The 27723-nt window shown below is 37.1% G+C and overlaps 1 protein-coding gene across 2 annotated transcripts in view; it reads left to right on the top strand.

Moving 5' to 3' along the window:
* The window catches only part of DTNBP1 (dystrobrevin binding protein 1), a 65877-nt gene that overhangs the window by 24137 nt on the left and 14017 nt on the right, over positions 1-27723 (top strand). For both annotated transcript variants that reach the window (XR_011149127.1, XM_069008037.1), the window contains exon 7: positions 3636-3658. Coding sequence is in view for 1 of the 2 variants with exons in the window: in XM_069008037.1 (XP_068864138.1) it covers positions 3636-3658 (23 nt within the window). In the remaining variant the exon portion in view is untranslated. The remainder of the gene's footprint in view (positions 1-3635; positions 3659-27723) is intronic.

Below are 27723 nucleotides of genomic sequence, written 5' to 3'. Positions count from 1 at the left end.
AGCCTGAGGGGAATGGGAAAGTCCTTGGGAATTTGTATCTGCCTTCTAAGTAGATTGTAATTCTAACTGGTCATGTCAGTTACTCTGTGGGACAAGTCATATAGTGTAGGTCGTTTGTTTCACCTGTTGTCTCCATAATTATATCTTCTCACCACAAACCCTGAATCTCAACTTTTCTGTAAATGAAGAAGTTGAGACCACAGTGTCATCATTAGAACATTCCAAGTAACTTAAAAACTGGTAACTGTGTTTGACTGGTATAGAATTTTACAGACCAATTAAGTCCCTCCCCCCCCCTTCCCCTCCCCCCCAATCTATTTTATGAAAACCAGCAACTGGAAAGGCAGGGATTAACATTATTGCCTATATGTGTGGCCAGATAGTTTTCATGGATATCACTTCGGTGATCCTGTACAGCCTCTTGCCTCTCAGGAAAGAAGCTGGGATTCGTAAACTGCTCTGCATGCAGAATGAGATTACTTTTGAAGTGTCTCCATGCCTTTATAGCCTGGTTATATTAGAGTGTAGCCTGTTATTTTAGCCTTTTTTTCTTGCTCAGAGATGCTGAACTTCATCTTTCACTGAAAAGAGCTATTTATATTGTAATGTGCCTCTTAATTCAGTCCTTTCTTCTGAAAGCTTACTGTTAACTGTAAAAAGGTAAAATGTATTCTTCCAGGAGTAACTAGCCAGGTTTGTTGTCAGTAACCTGGAATTTAGTAGCTGAAGAGCACATAGTCAGATGCCAGGTAGTTGTATTGATTAGTGGTCAGACTCAGCATGGGAGTTCCTTGTATCCTGGACAGATGCTGAGCAGCCCACACTGGGCTTCAAGAGCTTTCATGTGTAGCAAGGCCAGAGGCAAGGTAGGTGAGTATTTTTCTTCTAACAGTAGTGGAAAGGGTTATCTCATCCATCTGTGCAGTTCATGAATGTTCTTTTGGATGAAAACTCTTTAAAATCCAGGAGCACTTCCCTGTGGAGTGTTTTCAATTGCCTTGTATGTTTCCTCCTGCTTGTCTTTTAACCTTGCTTTGAAGGCCACTTTTCCAAAACTGTTTTCAGTTTATTCTTTTTCATTTTAATTACTCTCACAAATTGCTGTTTCTTTATATTGTCTGTGTTCCGAATATGTAGTTCAATTCTTAACGTGAGTTCAGTGTATTCTGCAGATGACTTTTTGTCTCTAGACTCTTAGAGAAGACATAGGAGGTATCTTCTTTCTGACAGTTTATCAATAAATACAAAAATATTTATTTACTTATAAAGGGGAGAAATGTGATACTGTTATACATTTTTTTCTGTACATCTGTATACAAGGTCTTAATTACCCAACTAGAAAATGTACTGACTTCTTAAGCCATCTGTTTTTCCAATATCATTACAAGTCAGTTTCCTTCCCACTTTTCAGTTTAGTGTCATGTTCTTACCAAACCTGCCGATAAATGAGATTTAGGATTAAAAGTTTAAAACTTCCAAGTTTTTATTTGTATAATTTGACTTAATAAATTAATTTTTAAATCTTCTATGCTGCTGATGCTGAACATGGTTTCAATAAGCATGTACTTTAGTGTATAATTCTAAATGGAAGTGTTATTGAAAGTCTTTTGAGAAACCACAAGATGTGATTAATTCATGCTATGTAAAATAAAAATCCTCAGTCTTTGAGTCTGAATTGGTATGAGGATACTAGGAAGTACAGATCCTTAAATTTTGAATCTATTTTTACTGTATGATAATCATAAATACTTCTAATTTTTAGAGGTATGTGTTGGAAAAAAGTTTTCGTCAAATATTAGTTTCCAACTTGCTTAATGAATGGCAATTATATATATGTATATGGTTATAGGGACAGCATCTTAGTGCATCTCAACCCTAAAAATATTGATGGATTTTGAAAAGGAAAATTCTGGGGGTTTAGACAAAATCAGTGATTGTCACGTGGTTACTGTATTATGATCTTGTTTACTAACCTATTTCAACACAATGGCAGTAATTGTTTCATCTTTCCTTTTGTGGACAAGTGTCATAAAATCTCCTGATTTTAGGTGCAAGTAACGTCGTTTTTTGCTTCTTACTTTCACAAGATGTTTCCTCCAGTATGGTTTTGTTTCAGTCCGTGGAAAACAAGCATTTCCTGTGATTGTTGCCTCAACTACTGTGCCATTATTAAAAAATGAGGGCAACTTCTGAGAGTGTTTAAGAATCTTTTAACTGTGCTTAGAGTATGCAGGGTAGGAAAAATTTTTTAGGGTATGAACCTGCAAATCACAAGTATTGTAAAGTAGCTTTTTTTCTCTGGTATGAAAGGGAGAAACTAGCTTGGGAAAGGGATGAAGGAGAAGCAGGAAAGGAAATAGATTCTTACAGGAAGTTGCAACTAATAGAATTCTTCACTGTGAATCACACTCTAACTTATTTCCTGGTAAAGCACCCATTCTTTCAAAAACCTGTATTTAACATTTGGTTACAAAAGTGGGATGTTCTCTGAAAATGTGGAGGTAAATGCATTCTCTTGCTTGTTTTAGAATACTTTGTCCTGCTTAGAAAATAAATTCTTTCATCTTTGAGAGAGTTTTGTCTGATCTTGATGCAAGAATAAGTGCTGAATTGTATCATCTGTTAAGGGATAGAAGGAGTTGTTGTGGTATAGCAAAGTACTGTGAAACAGTGTCTCTGGTAGGTGACTGAAGGGTGCTTTAGTCTGTGGATAGTGAATAGAATAATTTATCTGGACAACTGTTAATTCAGTCTTTATTTTTCTTACAGTCACTTTTTCTTCAAAATTCAGAATTTAACTAGGCATTCTGTGAGGCACAGACTGAAAAAGTTTGATGTAAATGAGTGTTTTGTAAGGCCAGCATTCTGCCTTATCTAAGCTATTGCTTAGTTGATTCTTCTTTAGCCTTTAAATTCATGATGAATTACTATCTTGTAGTAATGACAATTGGAGCATTTTGCAGTTTCTTTAAAACACAGAGAATATTTCCCTTCATTTTATAGCCTCTGCAGTCCCAATTGCATAACTTTTAAAAGTGGAGGGTGGCATGGTATGAAGGCAAAAAAGGTATTACTATCTTTTACTTAATTGCTTAGCTTTCTGGTACAAGAGTACTATGGGTTATCTGTCATACTCCATACCTGAAAATCCTCTCCTCTGAGGAATGTCACTGTATGTCTCTTTGCCTGTCTCTGTTTTAACCGAGTGAGTGATATTGTCCAACAGTGTTGCCAAAATGTTTTTGAATGGCACTGATGAAAATGGGACACTAATTGTTATTTACTGTGCCGTAAATTGGTAAAGCTCTGCTAAGCAAAGGATGCTTTAGTAACTAAAGCCTTAAGAAGTCTTGGTTATTTTTGGAGACGTGTATCTGGAAATTATGTAGTTAGATATAAATGTGCAGTATTTGTGTAATTGTGCATGTTTATAAAGAAGTGGTGGCCTAATTTCTAAACTGGTTGATTTTGTTTGCTTTAGATAAACACATGGTAATATTACCCTTACATATGGTGACAATCAGATTCTTTGATTTTTGTCTTTTAGTGAGTCTTAAAGCATGTAAAATAAATCCTGTAGTTCTAGTTGTAGTATTTCTAATTATTTTTTTTTTAATTCTGCTCTTCTCCAACAGGAAGGAACTGGAGACATTCAAAGGTAAATTCTATTTTTATTTTCTACCTAAACATTTGTAAGGGTTACAGTCATTTGTGTTTTGTGTGAAACTGAGAAGGAACTGTTGTCCTTCTGCATTTGACAATGTTAATTTTATGTTGACCCAGCAGGCTGTTTATTTTTCATTTTACCTGTTCTTGCTACTGTTTTCTTTGGGAGAGTCCTAAGTGTAGGGAGAACACAGTTATTTTGTTGTCTTATTTAGGTTTCAGAGATTCCCTTGTCTAATTCAAGCCTTTCCCTTGGTGTTCAATTTTTGAAGTTTAGGGCTTTGTCTTCAACTGGTTGATGTCTTTTCTGGCATGGATATAATTTTGGCACATGTTGTAGGCTGTTACATGTTAGATTTTTGTCTAGCTGTTTCTAGGGAATTTTCACAGTATTATGCTATCAGACAAATTTAATTTTTGCAGCTCAACTTGTTGGACATACTCGATGATATATACAAATATTTGTCCAATATATGATGTAATGGCTGGAAACTCTGTCATGTATTATTGCTTTGTCTGTGGTACATAGGTGGAACACAATCCCATTTTCAGTAAATCCTAAACTGGGGCTTACTCTACCTTCTGATGTTAATGTTTGATCAGCTTGAGAATTGCTATTGTCTTTTCCTTTGGATAGAACGTGGGTTTGTGACTAGTGTTTATGAGAATGAAGTCAGGTGCATTGACTTATGTCAATCAATTGTCTCTTGAAATTGAAAGGAGGGATGGAAATTTCTATCAGCTGCATTCCTTTGCCTTTGCAGTTCATTACTATCTCATCTTTATGTGATGCTACAAAAGGAAAATAACAGTTACAGTAACAGATAAGCAACACAGATTATGTAAAATGTCACTTTTTCTGTAACTTGCAAAACCAGCCCTTTTGTTGATTGATTTGACAGCTTTCAGCATAGAGCAACTCAATATAAAATGAAAGATAATGCCAGGCTCCTTCTGATCCACAGCAAGGCAGCTGCTTTGTAGTATCTGGTGCTTGTGAGAACAGTGAATCCTGGTTTTTTGTTTGTATTGATTAGGTGTTTTAAATGAGTTTCTGGAAGCCAGGAGAGTGGTTTCCAAAGTAATTTCTCTTTTGGCCTCTTGTTATTTTAATAGAGACTTTAACATTATTTGACAGTAAGTATTTTACAGAGGCAATTATTTTGATGGAAGAGGAATGTGCTAGCTGTGTGTTGACCTTGAAATTTATACTAAACTAAGCAACTGGTTCTGTAATGGATACAGATTTCCAATGCTGGTTATAAAAGACTTGTCTTGGTAGCCAGGAGAAGGCTGGATAAGCCTAGAGGGATGAATCTTGGAAAATGGATATTAAACATCTGTCAGCCTAATTTGTGTGGGTTTTGTACAGTGAACTGGTGATAAGCTTGTACCTGACAGAAGAGAGGAGAGTAATAGCTAAGAAAATTTCAAGAATGGTCTTGTCAAGCAAGTCTAATTTCTTTCTAGAAGATGACAAGAAGAAGGTTTAAAATAAACAACAGATTCCGTGTTTTGATTTTGGCAACAACTTTCACTGTTTTGCCTGACATTTCCCGGGAAACTGGGATTAAACTACTAAAAATCCAGGTGCACAATTGATTGAAAATACATGCTTGGAGGAAATGTTCTTGGATTTCTGACTTACTAAGTTGTTCCCTCTCAGATCTTGGAATTTTTGTTGTCAACCTGGATTGTGAAGTAGAGATATTCATTATATTGGCTTCATTCGGTCTTTTTCTGGCCTTTTGCACCTTACATTAATATTTGCCATATCTTTAATCAGCTGCCTGGAAGTAGGGAGAGTAGGAGATTCCTTGTTGTGAAGGATTCATTACATAATGGCAGATGTTTTGGTTCTAGGGCAGCTTTGCCCAATCTAACTTGGGGCTCCTATTTGAGTTTCCTGTTTTGAGCTGCTTCCGGGGCTCACTAGATTTTGGCAAAAATGATCTGTCACTTGGTTGGCTTTAGTTCTGGTTGATGAAGCACACTGAGATAACTCAGGGCATGTCTGTAGGAATCCTGTCACAGAGGAAGGAAAAGGCAGCAGCAAGGGCAGGCAGTGTGTCCTAAGTTGATAGCCTAACACTAATCTAAAAAGCAAAAAAACCAGGAAAAGTTGTTTCCAACTGAAACATGTTAAGTAGTTGAGTAGATGGTTCTTTACATTTTAATATTGCAAGTATAGACTACAGCCTCAACTAATTTATCTTTGCATAACTGTCCAGAGTGAAATGTCCTCATCAACATTCTGTTCATGAAATACCCAGCTCAGGGTCTAGGAAAGAACAACTGTTTAAAATACCTTCATATACACTTGCATCTTTTAATGCATTTGCACTTGAAATCATTGTACATTAAAATCTGTTTCAATGGAAAAACCCGAAATGCCATTTTTTTTAATAGTAACTTGTTATTTGTGAATTTGAATACCATATGCTAAAAAGTAATAGCTTCCAGGATATAAGGATGGTAAATGTCTTGCATAAAAATATCTTTCATAAAGATACAAGATCATTCTATCTGAATATGCAGGAGTTAAAGTACCACAAAAAAATTCCTTTAATATGTTTGCTAGAAGGGTTAAAAGAGTTATATGCACTTTTTTCAGTATCCAAATGCAACTCTCATGTTCACCAGTGCTGAGTTCTTATGCCTTGCTCAGGATAGAAAGTAAGTTTTACTGGAATTAAGATACAAGCCTAGTCTGAGGTTCAAAATAGCACAGCACTAGAAACTTGAATTCGGTGGTGCATCCCATCAGTTGCACAATGAATACAGAAAAAAATGTGAATTATATGTTGGCGCTGACCCTGAGAGTGCAGCTGTGACTCACAAGGCCTCTGGGTAGCTTCACAGACCTCTCAGCTCTGTTTTAAAAACTTTACTTCCCTGGAGTTTTGTGGATGTGTAAATACAAATACATACACAGGTGTAGTCTGTAAATTTGTGAAATCTTCAAATGTGTGTAACCTTAAAAACATTGCTAGGGCCCTTGTATATACCTAGTATTTACTTATTTTAATACTGAAACAAAATCTGCCTTCACACAACCAAGAAGCAGAATTGTTTCTGCTTTCATTTACAACTTCTCACTGTGTGTGCCAAGGTACAAAGTAGTAATTCATTGACCTTTTAAATATATTCTTTGAAGACACCAGGTGTCATCCAGAAGGGGCCCTAACAAGGAATGTCTATATGCCTGTTTGCAGCATTGGATAGTTTTGAGAATCCACTAACTCTCTTGCTTGTAAAACTACCTTTAAGGAGCATGAAATAAGAATGTAATACTACTTTAAGAAATTATGAATTATTTTTGTATTTGTCAATGTTTTAGTATTTGTTCCTGCCATTTTCATGTTGGTATTGCAGGTTGTACTCTATTTCATTGTAAGGACTAGATTTTACTAGTCTTCCTTTTGCTTTAAGACTTATTTTTACAGGGCCAGACATTCTCCTTTTGTTGTTTGCTGCACCCACAGTGTGCAGGGGCAGGACAAACCTTTCCAGTCTCTCTTCTTTCAACCACAAGGGTTTTCTATTACAGAGTAATTGAAATTAATTATTACTTAATAATCTGTGATGCTGAGAAAGTGAAGGTTATAAGCTTTCCTGCTTCTTTGTGTTAAACATCTCTCCCTGAAGAAGGCAGGGAATGAGTGTGTGGTGTCTTTGTTGACACTGGCATTTGTGTACCTGAAGTGTGAGTGTGAACCAGGACAGAACATCGCAAATGTTGCCCAGTTCCTTATCTTTTTTTAGTACTTTATCATTCAGAGGTCTTTGCTGTAAAAGATGATGGATTTATGAATGGAAACATTGGTATGCCATATGGAGTAGCCTGCAAGTTTGTTCCTAGCATGCACCAATTTCAGTCTTTGGAGAACTGCTTGTTAGAACTGTCTTATGCTCTGTGCTGTCCTGTCTTGGCTGAGACTCATAAACATGTGAAAAAAGAAAAGTGTTCTGTTCTGAATCTTGGCAATTTCTTGCAATAGTAGAGTTAATTTTAGTTGATATTTTTGTGTGGTTTTGATTTTAGTGTTTGATGGGTTGTGCTCTTGCATGGTTTAGAAAGGGTGTGTATCATTTTCCTTTTACAGCTGAGAAACTGGAAATTAGATAGCACAGACGTGGTTATTTGCTCCTGATACTTGAAACCTGGTGCATTTATGAACAGAGATTTCAAATCATTCCATCATTCTTCTAGGCACATGGTACCATTTTTTAATTTATTTTTTTTCCTTTTTGAGTTAACATTCCTTTAGCTCCAGAGCAGCCAGGATTGCGTAGTAAATAGTTACAGAATACTGTTAATCTCATTAGAAGATGGAAGAGTGGAGCAGATAATGAGGTAGGTAATCAGCAGTGAGAGAGTAGGGGGGAAAAAAAAGTTTTAAAAGTAGTAGAATTGCACAATGCATATGTTATTACATATGCTGTTGAGTTTACTTCAGAAATAGAAGTTCAGTTCTAATTTATCCAAATGGGAACTGTATACATGATAGATTTTTAAATTGTTTATAAAAGTCCCTTTCTATTAAAAGTTTAGGATGCAATGTTTTGATTTCATTTCTGGAAAGAAAACTAAAGCACTAGAGGCTGTTTAGAGATCAGCAACACAGCGCTTTTGGACAATGAAAGGTGGCAGAAAATTTGCAAGGGCAAATATGCACATGGCTTTGGCTACTGAGTCATGCATATTTCTAAGCTTTAACAGGATTAGTTTCATTCAAGCTCAGGGAAACAAGGTCATATGACCATTTCAGCACTTCTATTTATACTACAACAAAATACGTTTTCAGCCTTTTGAATCAGAGATCTCTCCCAAACAAGGCCTGATAAGTTTTAAGAGCTTTATCAAAATGTTCCTTGAGAAGGTGACCTGTGAAATAAAGAGGTGTTTTTTCTTGCTTTTGCCATCAAAGTTAAGTCATTGGGTCACATTTGATATGCAGATTTTTTTTGTCATCCCTATTCATGCATATAAGATGCTGCTGTTGAAATTGCAGTTTTCCAGTCCTTTTATCAGGAGCTTAAATATGTCTATATCCAAACTTTAATTTTTCCCTCTTCTAAGAGCCCACAATATTTGGAGCAGTCTGTTGACTCCATCTCTTTGTTCTCCACTTTTTAAAATCTACTCACTTTAACAAATAGTATGTCAAACTGATTTTTTTTTTTCTTCCAGTCTAGGGATTCTCTTTATCATGCTGTGTTCTGATGGCTGTCAAAACAAAACTCCTTTTTCCTACTCTTCGTCTTGCCTTCCAGATGCGTGGGTAATATGCAGTGGAGGTCTTTACAGCTCGTGGTTGACAAAGCTCATACATTCAATGATGTAGCTGCTCTCGAAGTTGAGCTGCAATTTTGAGCACATAATCCTGTATGTTTCTTCTGAGCAAGAGTAAGATGACATTGTGGTAGAAATTCATTCCAGCCACATGGAGTTCGATTACTTTAACGTTTCTGTGGTCCAAAACTGCAATATTTAAACCTGGTAGCACAGACAACTCTTACTTTGTCATACCAGAAAACAGCTGGGAAAGAATTGCTTAATTCTTTGTAGTAAAGCTAAAATGGAATTAAAATTTCAGGTTTATGTTCAGATTTCAGGGGTTTTCCTCATTATTTTGCTGTAAGCTGAAAATATCCTGATAGATTTCTGGTTAATACTGTGTTTTACTAGCTTCTTTACCATCCAGGCTATGGAAGGAGAGCCTTGCAACTTTGGATGTCCTGTGTTGTCTGTGGCAAGAATTGACCAAGACTCTTATATATGATAACCATTCTCTAGGGAACAGAAAGATTTGAGACTTGGACACTTCTGCTCAAACCTTGAGTGAAAGGAAAATAAGTTTAACTCCTGAAGTCCTCCATTTTAGTGTAATAGGATGAGACAGATGGAGAAGGAAAAAAGATTTTAAAGTGTCCTTGGCTACCTTGCTTTTGATTTTGCTTTTTATGTTTTCAAGTTTGCATCTGTTTAACTCTTGAGACACGTTTTAAAAATTTCTAGGACTGTATCTTGCTATTTGTATCTTCTACTTTTGCTTCTTTTTTGCTTTCCTTGAAATAGGTATGGCCTTAAAATCAAGCCTTTAAAAAAATAGTGGTTTTGTTTTAAAATCCTTTTAAATAGCATAATTTAAGGAAAGTTCACTCTTGGTCTTTCACTGGTTTCAGCCCTCCCCAGTAAATAATTGAATCTTTATACATCTGGGCAGATATTACCAACCCTGAAATGTATGTGTGAGCTTTCAATTGTACATTTCTGTAGCCCAGGGGTGGATGGTGCAGGGTTGCACATCTGATTCTGTTTGGCCAAGTTATCAAACTTACAGGAATCCTTTGAGAACTTGTCCTATCTATGAATACATACCCAGGATACCTGGGGTAGTACACCAAAGCAATTGCTTGTCTCCTGCTGACACTCTAGATGTGACTTCTTTCTGAATTGGCAACACAAATTGAGCATGAGGTGTAATTGAAAATGTATTAGCTGCCTTTGCCAAGGCAGCAAAACATTTGCTGGATTAAGTATTATTATGACTGGGAGTCAAACTACAGTGGATAATATCTTGTGTACGCATTTATTTTGCAGATGACTGGGAATAAACTTATTATCTAGTAAGTTAATAAGCATCAAGTCTTCAGGACAGACAATATTTTCTATACAAGAAATAGAATTTACATTTCAGTGGAAGAGGAAAAAAAGGGGAGGTTTGGCATATTTCAACGATAGGTAGAATTGTAGATAATTTTGTTTCTTTGATTACTACGTCAGAAAGCCAATTTCCATTATGCTTTGCCAAAAGGAGGGCTGCATTGTCAACTAACTTAATCATACAATGGTTTGGACTGAAAGAGACCTTAAAGATCATATAGTTCCAACCTCCCTGCCATGTCGGGGGTGCCACTCACTAGGCTGGGTTGCTCAGAGCCTCATCCAGCCTGGCCTTGAACACTTCTAGGGATGAGGCATTCACAATCTGTCTGGCCAACCTGGGCCAGTTCCTCACCAACCACTGAGTAAAGAATTTCTTCCTAACATCCAATCTAAACCTGCACTCTTTCATTTTAAATCCATTGCCCCTTGTCCTGACATTATCTGCCCATTAAAAAAAAATCCCTCTCTCTCCTTTTTATAAGCCCCCTTAAAACCATAGTGAGGTCTCTCCAGAGCCTTCTCTTCTCCAGGCTGAACAACCCCAGCTCTTAATAATTTGATATGATGAGGAATTATTTTCCTTTTGCTCATTTTTTATTATTATTTAATATTTATTATTATTTTCAACTGGTGAGGTGAAAACAGGTAGTGTCAATACAGCCTTGGGTGGATCTCAGTGATAAAATGGCATTTTGTTTAATTCATTACTAAGGTGGCTATATATTGGAAAAAGACTTGAATTTTCAAAGCTTAAATAGGGAGTAGGATTTCTAAAGGAAGTCTCAAAAGGATGCTATGGAGAGACCAGATTATTTATGGGCAAACTAGATAGTCAGATTTCCTTGGAATAAATGGTGTGTGCTCATGTAACTTGGCTGATCAAAGATAAGTTTTGATTTTGTCTCTTCTGCCCCAAACCACTTCTGGTTTAATGCTTTAAATGCCTTTTTGTTCATTTATTTTTTCATTTTTATTTTTTGGTTTATTGTGTGTTTGACTGTAATATAATTTTTTATGTTACAGATTCGACAGTGCAGTTTGTAGCCTCCATGCTCAACTAGATTTCAGGATTTTATGTAATGGCTGTCACCTGAAAGTACTATTCAGAAAATGAGTTAATATAACCCATAGAATGCTAGCATTACTAATACTTCTGAAACCTTGTGTTTATCAGTTTTTTTTAATGCTAATTCTGACTGGGTAAGAGTGAAGAGCAGGAACACTCCCTTCTATTAAATTTTGCTTCATCTACATACACTTTCAGAGAATCTTGTGGGTTTTTTTTCATGAGGCACCCATATGCCCTCTCGTCTTTGCTTTGCATTTTGAGGGGGCTGGTTTATCCTCCCAACAAATTTTAATAGTGATGCACTTATGTAGTTCTCTCTTTCTTTTCCTTGAGTCCTACTCTCTTTGTAATCTAGTATTGCACTGTGTCAAAAGCCCTTTCAGAGGTCAGATGTATCACAACAAATTTGGCATCACTGCAGCTTAAAATAAGATGCCTCATGAGTGTGCAGGTGCAGCTCCTGTTGGCTCTGGGGGAAGTTTACCCTGTGCTGGAGTCAGCCTTTGCAGAATCCTGGTTTTGTCAGGAGTGGAGGAGGCCAGGGTGACAAAAGGGATTTTCTTCAGTCATTGCCAGGGTGAATAGCAAACTGTGTAGATAATAGGAAATAATTTCATGGGAACATAAGTCCTGTCATACTCAGTTTATGTAGAAAAGAAAATACTTAAAGGTGTAATATTTTAATTGTCCCTTGCTTTTAAATGCTTAAATGACTGATGTGGAAAAAAATAGAAGCCTGTTTTGTCTACAGCTCTAACTTGAATTCATCCTTTAATTACTGAAGTCCAGACTGGAGGTGGGATTATCTCATGATTATTATTATTATTCTTTTAATCTTTCACATAGATATTTTTGGTGTTATTTTCACCAGTTTAATAAACCTGAGTTTTTTAGGCCAAACATTCTGGGTATTTTTACTGTTAATGATGTCACTTGGAGACGTATTTGTTATATAATTGCCTTTTGCTCCTACTCTGTATTTTGAGAATTGTCACAGGGAAGGGTCTCAAAATGTGATCTTTGTAAGTAAAAAAAGGGAATTGCTATGGCTATCCTAGTTTCTGGCACCACTGCATACCCTCCTAAACTGAAGAGGCAACGTGTGCCGGTGTTCCCAATTCTGAGGAATGCCTTACAGGTTTTGAAACACAAATGCACTGTTGTGTAACTGCAGCATCACCAGAGCCAAAGATTCTCAGTCATATGCTGTTGCTGTATTTTTTTTTCTGAACTGCATAACCTTTTTTTTTTTAGTTTTTGATGAAAATGTAGCCTGGATATGTAATACAGAAAAATCAGTTTTCAGTAGAGAATACTCTTCCTAGTTTATTTAAAAATCACATCCAAGGCTTTTAATATTTTATGTGTGAAGTAAGAATAGTATGTAATCTGGCTTGTGGAGGGAGTATCTGAGCTAAGCCATGTTAAGGAAAGGCATTTTAAGGGGAGAGCCTTGTGAACATCACCTAATAAAAAAAAAAGAATTCAGAACCCTTCTTTACCTTTTCCCTTGCTCCTGAATCACTTTCAGACGCTTCCAGCTCTCTGCCAGATAAACACATGCTGTAGCTGCATGTCATCAGATTATATCCCGCTGGGAAGATTTCAGTCTCTGCAGCACCCCTTGGTTCAGCAGCATGTGGTATCTTCCCAAATACATGCCTGCATTTCTGGTGGAGCCCAGCTGCTGGGAGCTTGTGCTCAGGTTCTGGGGAGGCGCTGAGTTGAAGTATCCATGTGTGTGCTGCTGCATCTGCGTGCGAGGGACCCATCGGAAACTGCCCGTCGCGGTACCACTGCTTTGAAAAAGCAGCCTTCTGGCAAAGGTCTTTGTTCTGCATCAGTGAAGATGCACATCACTGGGGCTGCTTGGTAACTGGAGCTTTCACTTGACCAGTGCTGGGTTTCTTTTTACTTGCTTATTTCTTACTGCCATGTCATCTCCGGGAGGCACTGAGAATACTCAGAAGAATTCATGTAGGTGGAACTTTATTATCATCTTTATTATTTGTCACCTTAACTTGCCAAGCTAATGTAAAATGCAAAATGAAATTAAAGTTAGCTTAATTAATTTCCTCAGTTACCACCATTGCCTGATTTGCAAAGAGTGTGCTGTAAATGGCAGGTTAATTATCAACTTGATTTAGCAAATTTGAATGAAATAGTGACTAAATGTCTATTTTTCCAGGGCTTTTGTTTATTGCGTTGCTTTTGTCTGTCGCTTTGCATTATTATCAAGGTAATATTAATCAGAATTAGTAAAAGAATTCGAATACACAGATATCTTGTTAGCTAAAATTCAAGCAGGCGTGTCTAAGGGTGGGGTGACACCAGAGGATGAGAGGAGACAGAGAATTATTATCTGAAGATAAAACCACGAATAAAAAAAAGAGAGCAGTGAATGTATTAGCATGGATACAGTTATGCTAATTTCCTTTAGATAAATAAAACAATAAGTAAATTCTAAAGGTATATTTTTAATGAAGCAGTTAATGCTATTTACATCCATATAAGCCCCCTGTATCATATGAAACAATGTTTTTAATAATGCACCAGTAACATTTTTATGCTGTTAATTTGTAACTAATGGTTACAAATGGTTTAGAGCTGTGCCCTAATTGCAGTAGGAATAAAATGTAATTTCTACTCTGATTCTTTTTATATTCTTTTACATAACCACTAGAAGAGTTTTTTTCTGTTACCATTCACGTGGATTTTTTTTTTTTCAGTGGATGTCCAGGACCAAAAGATAAGAGTAAATTGAACTATTTGTTATTTTAATAACCTGTTGGAGCATGCCTTTATCAAGGCTCTACCTATGAGTTGTAATTTTGACCACTAATGTTGATATTCATGTTAAATAATTATGTGAAGTTGAATATTTTGTTCTAAGCAATTCATCTGATATGGGAGAACTCTTTACATTTGTGTTGATTAGAAATAATTAATTTGTAAAAATACTTGCTTTCCATAAGTCTAGTCAGATCAGTTGATTATTTACTTAAAGATGGCAAAATTTACCCTCTGTTCTGCTAAATGGGGTGTGACCACTTTGCACTTAAAATTGTCAGTGTTGCAAGCAATATATATATATACACACACACATATACATATATATAGATATATACACTACTGGAATAATCCATTTTGTATTCTTAACTACTTTGTGCTTATTGACAGAAGTTGTCCCTGTACTTGTTCTTGTTTCCTGAAATTGCAGTGGAAGCATGGGCAAAGAGTGGCACAGCTGCAAATATTTCTTTTTTTCCTTATTTACCATCATATCTTGGACAGTAGAACAGCTGTTTTTTGTGTAGGGTGGGGGCCAACCTTGGACTTATATAAGGATTAGAATATGATATTGAAGAATAGTTTCAAATACAAGCCTTAGCAATATTACTGCAAGTACTTCTGGGAAGAGGTAGCAGAAAGTAGAAGCCTTAGTATGAACATTAATACTATAATCTAATAAATAATAAAACTAATAATAAATAATAATAAAACTAATGATCAAATACCTCTATGGTGTTTGATTATTCTAATTTCTTTTAATCACATTTTAATTTCTAGCTTTGTGACAGAAAAAAAGTAATGCAAAACATGTATTTTTTCATAATCTCTTTGCTTACCACCCATGTACACTAAGGTTAATGACAAGTTAAAAAATACTCATATACCTACTTTTAATCTCTCTAACAAGACCAGCTGTAGTACTTTTTGGGATGCTGAAAGACCACATGCTGTAGGCTCTTGCTGCCTGTGACTTTATCTTGATGTAATGAATTTTTGAACAGTTTTATAATGACAGTATTCTTTATTTTGGCATGCTGCTTCTATTTTCTGTTAGAAATGTAACTGTAAGTGCAGACATTTCATCAGTTTGATTTGAAACTAAGTAAATGTACAGTAATAGATTATACACTTTTTACATTTCTCTACATGACACTGTTTCTTTCTGCAGTGGTACTCTAAATATGATACTATTTTGGTTTTTACAGTGTTCAAAAATAGTAGAATTGTTTTAAAAGCTGCAGTAGAAATAATTTATTCCTTCTTTATAGCATGTCCTTACATAAATCTGAGCCCTGCCTTTCCCAGCAGTGTGTTATTAAACTACTTGTTCTGCTCAGGTTCTAATGGTGTGTGTGGATGGCTGAGGTGTGCATGTGAGCATGTAGGAATTCTGAATGCTTCTCTACTCCTTTCAGTAAATGGAACAAAAATGTGGATATTCTGGTAAACTATTCTGCCCATTTTGTTTGAGTGTTAGGTATGTCATGTGAAATTGTATTAAGGCAGTGGAGCTGACGCTGTACAAACATAAGTCTTCAGTATTGTAGCTACTGTGGCGTCCTTTTCTGGGATGTGTTTGCTTTTGCAGGTGAAATGTTGGATAATAAAAATAGATATTTAAAATGTGAGCTATTTAAAATAATCAGTAAAACATTTTTATGTGCACACAATATTTCTAGATTGCGTATTTCTAACAGAGTATGTGAGTCAAGGCCAAAAGCGGTTAAAAGGCTGTTTTGACTTAACACATTGTTTCATTTTTAATCACTTGGGTTACCCTGTGGATTAGGGTGAAATAAGAATCCTGTGGAGATGTCACTCAGCCCTTTTTTTCCTTTTATGTAGAAGGCAGCTAGTGCTATTTTGATGTTGCAGAAATGAGACTTGATCAAAACATAGTTGGCTGCGTCTCATTTTAAATCAAACGGGAATGGTGCCATTTATAGGAATAAGTTTCTGGCTTAATTAGATGATTATGTAATCACTCCAGACCTTGCGCACCAGCGTTTCCATTGGCTCAGGAGGGTTTTCCCTTGATCATAATCTTAAATCCTTATAGATTTATTCGCTCTTCTCTGGTTATTGAACATTGAACTGGAAGCCCACGCCTCATAGAGAAGACACACTGAGCACCACACAGTTTGTTTTCAGTTATCTTGTGCGTTCACAAGGGTAGGAAATGAAACTGGTGATACTTGGTAGGCTCAGGGTTTGCAGGTCACCAGTGATGTGGGAGTTGCAGTTTTGCTGACACAATGTCAAAAGCCTTTATTTTAAAGATTTACCTTTGTTTTAAAGAGCACCACTGTCCATGTGGTTTGTCTCAGATGGAGGGTAGTTTTTGTCCCTTGCTGGAGTGCAGGGTCTTCCAGAGGGGCCTGCAGCTTCAGCTTCTGTTTGGATATAACTGTGTGACTGGAAGAAGTCTATCCATATTATGGGTTTGGATGATGTATGTATTTTTTCCCTTTTTGCTTGTTGGTACATATTTAGAGGGTTGTGCTGCCAGTCATTTAGTATCTGGTTCTTACTACAATTGAACATGTTTCAGATGCAAAGCTGTAGGAAAGCTGACAGAATAGAAAGCCAAGTCCTTGATTTTGAGCACATTTGGGAAATCATAATGGGTATGAAAATGTCCACTAGTTGCAGGATGGGAGGAAGTCTGGTGGAGATACTTCTATCTCTCTCTCTCTGTCCCTATATGGAGTTCAGGGTGCTTTTCTACCAATGAAGATTTCTCCTGCATATTAGTGACTATTAAGTCTAATAAAATCCATGGAATGAAAATTAATTAGGTATGTGAAGGAGTTGTGGACTAATTCTAGAACAGAAGAGAAAACAGAAGAGGTTTTATCTAGCACAAACAATAAATAGCAAACCAAAAAGTTCTGCAAGTGACAGGTTATTGAGTGAGAATGATTTAGGAGGAAAACAATCTGTTATGAAGTCTCTTTTGAGAAATGAACTATTAGGATTAATTCAACTGTGAACAGGGTAAATAACATCCAGGGGTGGATCAATCATGAAACTTCCAGTGGACAGCTGCAAATGAGGTGTTAGAGAAATGATTGAGTTATAAGAAGAGAACTTATTTCACAAGATGCTGGGTGAGCTTGGCTTGCTTGACGGAGCAGGGGACATGGAGACTTCTACACGTAAACATATTGAAGGAGTTAGCATCAGGAAAAAGAGAAAAATTCCTGAAAGGCCAGGGTGTGTTGGACTGGGGGGAGCTGAGGAGGTTGTTTTGTAGTAATTAGTATGCCTCCAGCTAATGGTTAATTGTGTAAACTGTTCTAGTATTAATTTAGCAAAGAGGCTTTCTTAAATCCTATAAGCATGAAAATACTGTCTGCCTATGTTGTGATACTGCTCAGTTTCTTATTTTGTCTGGCATCAGTTGTTTTCTGCCCTACCACAGTCATCAAGTTACTGGGCAGGAGGAACACAGGAGTTTTGAACAACACGTGTGGAGTGCTGTGTCCAGTCTGGGCTCCTCAGTACAAAAAAGACAAGGAGCTCCTGGAGCAGGTTCAGTGGAGGGTCACAAAGATAATTAGAGGTTTGGAGCATCCCTCTTATAAGGAGAGACTGTGGGAGCTGTGCCTGTTTAGTCTGGAGAAGACTGAGAGGGGATCTCATTAACACATATGAATATCTCATAGGCAGGTGCCAAGAGGATGGTGCCAGACTCTTTTCAGTGGTGCTGGTGACTAGATGAGGAGCAATGGCCATAAACTGAAACACAAGAAATTCCACCTCAACATGAGGAGGAACTTTACACTGAGGGTGGCAGAGCACTGAACAGGCTCCCCAGGGAGGTCGTGGAATCTCCCTCTCTGGAGACATTCCAAAACCACCTGGATGTGTTCCTGTGTCCCCTGTTCTAGGTGACCCTGCCTTGGCGAGGGGTTGGCCCAGATGATCTCCAGAGGTCCCTTCCAACCCCAACCACTCTGATTCTACTGAAGTCTGTTGGACAAAAAAAGTCTGTTGGTTTTCTGATTCTTGGAATCTGCTGCTCTTCTGTCTTCAGAGGGTGAGAATTAATAGCTCTGTGATATAAATTTAGTCATCGATGACTAACCTGAAACTTTGTTATATAAATGTCAGTTTTGCCATATTCTGCTAATTGGATCCCTGTTCCAGTGATGTCCTCACTTATCATTCTTAGTTGCTATTTTGATATAGAAGGCAATATGGCATCTGTCTTGCTGGCAAAGGCTTCTGTTAAGAGCTCTGTATAAAGCCAAAAAACTGTATGGAACCATTAACTTTGCTTGAAAGGGCAAGTCTGAGAAAATTGTGGGGAAGGTTTTTGAATCTATCATTGCCTGAAGACTTAACCACATCTCAAGCACCAAAACCATTTGCATTTCTTCGCAGAAGACAAAAGCTCCAAATACCACTTACTAACGTTAAAAATGCACTGATCTCAAACTTAGTCTGGTTATTTCAGTGATGAACATGCATACCCTTTATGTTCTAAGCATTGGGGACAGTATAAAATTTGATAAAAATGTTTGGGCTTTTCTTCATTTCTCTTAAAACTTCCATTTAAAATATGGTTTACTACTAAAATAAGGTTTACCCTTGTTTTTCAATTCCATGTAGTACATCATATTTTCTAGTTTACGTTTTACTGAGCTCTTGTGGAGAGTGTTAGATAATTTGTGTAAACATGACGTTTCTGTACAATGTAGCATTGTTTTTAGAAGCACCTTCCTTTTTTATTTAAGTTGCTCACTTCCCTCTGCATTTGTAAATGGAGCATTAGTGGCCATCAGTGTGATCTCGTATGTCATGACCTAAAAAGAAAATTTGAAAAGCTGCATTCCCTTCCTTCTGGAGTCCTGGATGATTGCCAGAACTTTGCATTAAAGCCCACAAGCAGTGGTACTAGGACAATTTTTGCCTTAAAAGATAGGTGGAGTTACATGCGGATCACCGCGCCAGCATCTCTGGCAGGATGGAGACAGATTTGTTCTGACAATATAATGTGCTTTGCAAGCTTCTATTTTAAGAATTCTTTGTGCTATGACTTTTTAAAGACTATATTGAACAAGTATTTTGTTTCTCTTAAGAGTCTTACACTTCAGGAGGCTCCAGGTTCATGCAGACACTGTTAAATTCTGCGAGTCAAGAAGTGTGTGTACCTAGAGAAGTATTTTTCAGAGTACTTCTGATCATAGCTCTTCCAAATTTTATAGTTGAGCTACTTCATAGTGTTCTTTTGCACTGTTACCCCTTGGGTAGGTGCAATCCAGTCTGTGAAGCACCCAAGGACTGATTTCCTGCAGGACTTTCATCATTCCACAAATATCCTGGAGCGATCTGCGAAGTCTTGACTTCCGCATTCATCCTCAGATGAATGAAGGAGGGGCAGTGCAAGTGCCAATGGCACATCCCTGTGCTCCGATCTGACCTCCAGATCTCTTCTTGAATGAGCAGGTAGCTCAGTTTCTGGGCTCTGACAGTTGTTCTCCTAGCACTGAAGCAGAGATATCATTTGTAATGGCTGAGTAGTTGAGTGGTTTGTATTTTGGGAGGCAGGGAAGCAGTTGTATTAATTTGCCGTGTCAGTTTATATAACCTTGGTGACTCAGTGGGTGCACATTATTCTTCCAGTACTGCTGATTTAACTAGTTGGCTGCTGCCTTGCTCTCAAATCTGTCAAGTATGTTTCTATAGGCTAATAGAGGTGAAGGGTGAAATATGGTCAACTGTTTAGAACTTTCAAAGAATATTTAAAACAGAAGTTAATGTGAACTGTAAATGAGACATTAAAATGGGGTATTTCCAAATAGAGAATCATCAGATGTGGCCTATGTTATTATAGGCTACCTCACTGTAAATTTATGTTCTTCATTCTAACTTATGGGTGTAATAATAACATTTCTTGTTTTATTTTCTATATACATTGCTATACGTGCTGATAAAATGAAATCTCTTCCAGTCTTTTTTATTATGTTTTTCCCCCTAGGCTGTGTATCCTCATACAGTTTACTATGTAGAAAGCATTAGACAGGTGTTAGAAAAAGCAGGCCATCAGACTTTAATAGCTGCTGATGTGATTACTGTTTTCACTTTAAAAAATGGATTATAATAGCAGTATGCAAGTATATAATGTCTGACCTATTTTGAATAGTAAATGGAAACTGCTGCCTTGCAAACTTCTTCATCAAAATGCAGTTCATTCTAGCCCTTTAATATTTCATATGTTCATGTATGAAATTCTGTGTAATATATTGGATACAGTGCATTTGTATTTAGCCTGGAGAAAAGGAGGCTTGGGGGGACCTTACTGCTCCGTACAGCTACCTGAAAGGAGGTTGTGGTGAGGTGGGAGTCAGTTTCTACTCCCAGGTAACAAGTGACAAGAGAAAAGGAAATGGCCTCAAGTTGTGCCAGGGGAGGTTTAAATTGGATGTGAGGAAAAGTTTCTTTGTGGAAAGGGTTGTCAAGCATTGGAACAGACTGCCCACTACAGGGAAGTGGTTGAGTCATCTTCCACACATTTGTGAATGCATCCCTGGAAGCACTCGAAAACGTGGATATGGCACTTGAGGACTTGTTTTAGTGGTGAACATGGTGGTAGTGCTGGATTGGTGGTTGAACTTGAGAATCTTAGAGGTCTTTTCCAGCCTTAACAGTTCTGTGATTCTGTATTTACCAGTCTTATTTAAAAAATACAGTATTGATATATTATCAAGTCTCAGTGCTTTATTTTAGTTTCTTCCTTCTTGACCAGGATTTTAGGCTTGTTATGGTTGGATCTGTCTCTGATGCAGCCACTGTTTGATATATATAGAAACACATGTATTGTCAAGGGAACTTGTTTAATAGATAAGGCACAGATGAAAAATAATGTAGAATGAATAATATCAGCAAGGATGTTTCAAAATAGGAGGCTTTTTAACCAAATGTCTACAGTTTTATAGAGCATGAAATTATAATAATGATGTTACTTTGATTCCTTATGCATGCTTCAGTTCTCATTAGCCTTGGATAGTCACTATTATGAACAGATTTAATAGTTTATAAGAGAACCACAATAGGTTGAAGTTCAGTGCTTGATGAACACCTTAGTATAGCATTCATTCCATCTTGTAGAGGAAATATGTGTTCCAACAGAACAGGAATGTTCTTGGTTCATTCCCAGCCCCCCAAGCTTTGTTCATAATTTCAGGTATGTTTACCTGATATTGAGGTGATTTGCCAGATGCTGTCCCTGGTGTGTGTGTGTCTTGGAAGACCTCATAGTCTTTGTTTGTCATGTTCCACAGGTTTTGTTGTTACCCAAGGCCAGGACAGATTAGATTGTTTCAATGTTAGTCTTGTGAGGAGTTTCTTCTTTAAATTCTCTTCATTTATCCCACTTTGCCTGTCTCATTTGTGTTTTAAAAGGCATTCCAAAGTCTCTGGGCATCAAATGTTTAGACCCTTTGGTATTGTTTGTAACCCACTTCCATTAAACTTAATCTTTTACTTAAAAAATAAATTTTGGTCTTCATGACTGTGAACAAAATTTTCCCTGCATGAAGTCAGTGAAATCAAATGTGTTGTCATCTGTTGTCATCTACAGCGACAGTGAAGAGATGAGGAATACTCTCCCTAAAGCTTTTGAAAGCTTAGGTCTTAAAATTCATTGTTTTATTTCTGTGTTAGTAATGAATAAGAATACTTTTGGTTGCTCTAAAAGGAGGCAGCAAATCTCTTTTGCCGTGGAAGTTGGACACTGTTGGGGCTGACAAAGCAGATGTAGGATGACAGGAAGAAAGAGAAGGAAACAGGGCAGATATAATGGTGGCCTGAAGGCAATGTTTTCCCACTGTCATGCCAAATGTGTTGTGAACAAATAATTCATATTTAATAAAGGTCATATTGTGTTTTAATGATACCCTCCTCTAAAATTAGTTGATGTTCAGATTTCAAGAGGCATGTTATTTAAGTTTAGGTGTGAAAGAGGAAAAATTGGACACTGAGTAGGATCATTACACTTCTACTTATAGTTTATCCTAATGCTTCAAAAATTAGCATTTCCACTTTCTGTTTTAGAATCACTATGCAATAGGGGCTCTTTGTCCAGGTATGGGTGGCTATGCCTGTTGTAGAGACAGAGTGTGTGATTTTTGTTGCTATAGAGAATGATACCTAGTAGAGAGGTGCTGTTTAGAGAAATAGAGCGAGAGTTAGGAAATTTAACTTCTTCAGAGATGAGCTGCATGTTTGCCGTGTGCAGGAAACGTGCATGCATTTTGTGAGGTTTAAAGTACTCATGACTGATTACTGCTAAAATATTCTGAAGAACAAAATCAAAAACTAGGTTAGCAAGGCCTTATACATATTCAGGAGTTAAGGAAAATATTATAAATGAAGTGTTCTTTATTTTTAGTTGGCCTAAAGGTGAATGTTTTTAAGGTGCTTACAAACAGCAGAAGTTGATTGATACAGATGTCAGGGAAATGAATTCATCTTTTTATACTGTATTGCAGCACAGGCACAAGTCAGTACTTGCTGTCCCAAGGTGTGGCAGGAGATGTTAAAAGACCTGTGTGGCATCCATGTGCTGGAAGAAAAGAAGGTGGGGAGAAAAGCTGAGAGAGAGATTTCATATAGCTGTGTATGTTGAAAGGAATCATCTCATAGGAAGTGTATTTTACAGGTTTCACAGTCCTAATTACACTGACTTCCCTCTTCAGTCAGCCCCCCTTCTTTTTTCCCTTCCCCCTTGTGCTTTTATCAGCTTCCTGAATTTCTGCTTTTTATTCACTCCTCACTGTCACTTTGATGTCTGTGCATCCTTTAGGTGGATTTTCTTTGTTTGCTCAAATAAGATACTGTATCCTAGGTGTCGTCTGTCAGGTCGTTTTCATCGTAGGCATAGGGTTTAGTCACTGATGGTCACAAAGCAGGATGTGCTTCCTCACTCAAACGCAATTGTTCCTGCAGCCTCTTGGGTTTTTGTCTGTCAGAGTAGCTTCAGTAGGGCAGATTTTATTGTAGTGGCTTTTTGTTTGTGGTGTTTGGTTTCAATAAGGCAAAGCCTTCGCTGCCTCTGTTTTAAATTTCTTCCTCCCAGTTAGTATTGTTTTTCTCCCCACAACTTGTTTAATCTCTGCCAGACTGGAGAAATCCAGAATGAAGGGTCATATCTCATTTATTATCTCTTTTGGGCAATCTGATTTGCCAGTTGCCCTTCCCCTCTCCCTCTGCCCCATCCTCATTTCTCTTCCTTTGTATCTCCTTTCCTTTCATATTTCTCTTGTTTAGTGCTCCACTGAAGCATCAGTAACATCATCCATCTGCTCCCCCCTCTCCCTTGCTGCATGGGTGTCTCTCTTTTTGTTACATGTATTCATTGAGGTGTTGGGTTAAGCAACTGAGAGACCTAGAAATTTTGTCCTGTTTTAGTGGTAACAATTCCTCCCAATGAAAAGCAGGTGTAAAACTGTGAACATCAAATAAGAGAAGTCTTAGCTATTAATTATACTCGTTCTTTGAGGGTACAGGTGACCTGGTTAGTTATGTCAGCCAGTGGAACTTGTCTAGATGCATTTAATACTAATAAATTACTCTATTAATTTCCATTAGTCTCTTAATTTCTATGTATTAAATTAATTATTTAAAGCAATCTATTAACCTAATGGTGTTAAGATCTTAGATATGGCACACATGAGAAAAGACCTGCTAGTTTTTGTACAGTACCTTTAAACCAGCCTGCTACAGTACTTGAAAAATTAATTACGTGGTTGTTTAAATCAGTTTGAGTAGCCAATTTTGTGATCAATTTATCCATTACTGCAAGCTAAACCAGAATAAGCACAAGTTTAAAATTACACTGTTAATTCGTGCCTAGTGCTACCATTGATGAATTAATGACCAAACAGCAAAAATAGTTTTGAGTGAACACGGTTGCTGTTGCAGCTTTAGCTGGAGCCAGCAGTGTGGTGGCTGTTGGTTTTATACCTGATGTCAGTTCTTTGCCAGCTTCAGGAGGACAGATGACAGCTGATTCTGTATAAAAACAATCAAACAAACACACAGAAAGGTTTCTTTTCAGAACTGTCACTCTGTTACTCCAGAAGGGTTTCTTTTCAGAACTGTTGGGTCTAGAAGAATTGTTTTTGTTCCCAGCCACCAGTGTTTCCTTGGTGTGGCAGTGCCAGTTTGATCTAGTACCAAAAAAATCAGGTATATTGTTTGGGTGAGTGGTGATCTACCTTGACTTTGCCAACATTGATGCACTAGTTTAGTCTGGTTGCCTTAAAGACAAAGTACGGTAAAACTTGTATGTCAAACGAAAAATTTGAGAACTACTGGTATGTTGAGACCTGGTAGCTTCTCTTCTTATTAGCAGCAAATGTTGTCTGCCATGTGAAATCCTGGAAGATTTAAAGTGTGAGACATTCCTCAGGGTTGAACAAAAGAAGGTGAACCCAGCCATAGACTACAGTTTACAGACTGTAAAAGAAGGGTTTTGGTTTTCTTCCCATCTGCCCTTGTTGTATGGGTTGCTCCTCAAGATTTGTCCTTAAATCCTTTAAAAAACAAATAGACATGTCGAAGTTGCAGAAACTGTTATGAGTTGGCAGTAAAATTGTGGAAGGGCTTTGACACTCTAGATAAAGATGACCTTTATTATACCTTCAGTGTTGCAAATCTGAACAGTTTGGAGCAGATCATCTTTCAAGACATTTTTTTTTCCCCCTTCAAAAGATTTATCTCAAATATTTTTCGAGTTTATCAGAAGAATTTTATTCTTATAATTGAGCTATTTAATGACAGCTAATATTTTACAAGTTGGAAGATCTGTCAGGGCTGCTTTTTTTGTTTGTTATGGTCTGTTATTTCTGAGCTATAGACCATTTAATATTCTGTTAAAAAATGAAGAAGCAAGTGGAATGTCTTTGAGTATATGAAAACTAGATGCATGGGAGAAAGCTTAAAAGGTTTCATTAAAAATTTAAAACTCAATGTCCTTTCTTTAGAACTGACACACTGAATATTGCCTTACCTCTGAATCACAGCCCATGTGCTAGATAAACTGTTTTTCACATTTTCATTTGAAAGATAAAAATGTTCAGTGGAAAAAACACTCTCTATATTTCTGCACTTAACGTCAGATGCCCTATTTCTTGCTATGTAATGCCTTTCCATAGGTAGAAAATGAGGAATTTTAACTGTGAAAATGCAGTCATATGTTCTGAAAATATGGCTTTATGTGCAGCCAGATTGTTCTGTTTGAAATGTAGTACAATTTTTGTTTTGGTTGTCTTCCTTTTATTGTGCCTGTATAATTGTTACTGTCCAATTGGCTGAATTTAAAACAACCAATTAATTGAAAAACACTTTTATAAGAGACTATTATAATGTAGCTTGAAGAGATTTGTCTTACAGTGTTATAAAAAGTATGGAAAAGGCATGCCATTGCTAATGTTGCAAATTGGCTTTACTAGCAAATAGCACTGGTACATGTTCCTTTTTTAAAAAGAATGATGGCATCTTTGCATTTGAGAATAAATATGGATTTTGAGAATAATCTAGTCTGTCATAACTCATACTCTGTGTCTAATGAATATGGAGGACTGCATGTATTTTAAAATTCCTCAGCTGGTAACACATCTCTAATAGCTGTCAGTCCCCTCGTGTTTGGATGCTGGTTTGTTAGAAGGAATGCTATTTCAGATCTTGTTTCACTAATGATATCAAACAAAAGTGTTTGCTCATCTCTAGGATTTCTAAAGAAAATCTGTAGTGTGATTCATTTGGGACATTAACCAAACAGTGTTGAACTGGACTAGATTTGTAATCTAATGGTTCTTTTTCTAAGAAATATGCTCAGCCTTAATTGGATGAATGAATAGCAATTTTTTTTTGCTTGCATTGGAGAAATTGTTTTGGCAGAAATTGAATAGGAAATAGACTAAGTTGGCAAGAAAAAATACATATTTCAAGCATGTTGTGTGTGCTACTGATAAAATGATTTGCTTTTGGTCTTTTTAAAATATTGTTACATATGAAACTTTGGTGTAAACAAATAAGGCTTTTTCTACCTGTGGGAGTGTTATTTCACTGGTGGCCCTGGAGTTCTGACTATGTGAATATTTAATTTTAATTTGTGCAGTTTCTCACCTGTTATAATTAGCTTAAAATAGAAAGAAAGAAATTACAAGTCCAGAGGAGGCCACCAAGATTAGAGGGATGGAGCACCTCCCCTCCTAGGAAAGGCAGATAGAATTAGGATTGTTCAGCCTGGAAAAGAGAAGGCTTTGGGGAGACCTAACTGTGGCCTTCCCATACCTGGAGAGAGCCTACAGGAAAGACAAGGAGAAAAAGAGGAAGAGTGACTTTTTACAAGAGCATGTAGTGACAGGACAAGGAGCAATGGATTCAAACTGAAAGAGAGTAGGTTTAGATTTGATATTAGGAAAAAATTCTTTACTGTGAGAGTGGTGAGGCACTGGAACAGGTTGCCCAGGGAAGTTGCAAATGCCTCTTCCTTGAAAGTGTTCAAGGCCAGGTTGCATGGAGCTCTGAGTAACCTGGTCTAGAGGAATGTCATGGCAGAAGGTTGGAACTAGATGTCTGAGGTCCCTTCCAGCTCAATCATTTTATCTAGAATTCATTCTATGATTCTATGATATATTTCTATGATCTGTTACCAAATGTAGTCTACTTAATAAATACGGAATGTTTTACCAAGCATGTGAAAAAATCAAATTCTCTTTCAACTAGTTACATGATAGTTTGTAAAAGGTATGCTTTTCCTTTTTTTTTTTTTTTCCTGTTCTGACTGTGCTGTCATTGGTTAAGTTAACCTAAGACTTGTATTAAAGTATGTCTTCCAAAAAGCCAAAATCCCTCCTCAGGTCTAAAATATTTCACTGTCAATGTAAAGTAAGTCCGGTTAGGCTGAACTGTACTGAGACTACGAATCTGCAGCTCATTCCTTTTGGCTCTGAAGCCTCTAGGACTGTTCAACAGGATCTACTCCTCCCTCTGAAGAGAGAGGTATAAATTAGCATGTTCAGTCAGAAAACTGGTTATTCTGAAAGCAGTTTATGGAGTGAAAGCCTCATTTTGTTCTAGTTATCAGGAAAGAAGGCAAAAATTTGTTTGCCTTCGCGCTTTGAGGCAAGATTTAGTTCAGTGCTGAATGGTGTTGTTCTGTGTGTCTGATGATGGTTATAGTTTGGGTGAAGAGCAGTTCTGCTGCAGCAGGAGTTTGGGACTGGGTGTTATTCTTGAGGACAAGTAAAAGTGATACCTGCCAACTGATGTGCCATGTCGTGGAGCCCGTGTTTTCAACCTGTGCACAATGTGTTGTGACAGCAAAACAGTATCTCATCATTAATTTATGTGTCTGCACATGCAGGTAATTTCATCTAGAAGGCAAATAGCTCACAGCTGTGCTAAGGTTAAGATTGACACTATTCTTGCAGCAGCAGAAGCTACTTGTCTGTCTTGAAAGCCTTCTAATTCCAAAGCAAGGGTGGTTATCTTGTTGTAATGGAAA

This window comes from Aphelocoma coerulescens, chromosome 2, assembly GCF_041296385.1.
Source record: "Aphelocoma coerulescens isolate FSJ_1873_10779 chromosome 2, UR_Acoe_1.0, whole genome shotgun sequence".
Lineage (NCBI taxonomy): Eukaryota > Metazoa > Chordata > Aves > Passeriformes > Corvidae > Aphelocoma > Aphelocoma coerulescens.
Note: the sequence above shows the minus strand (reverse complement) of the source record. Positions and strands in the feature narration are given on the sequence as shown.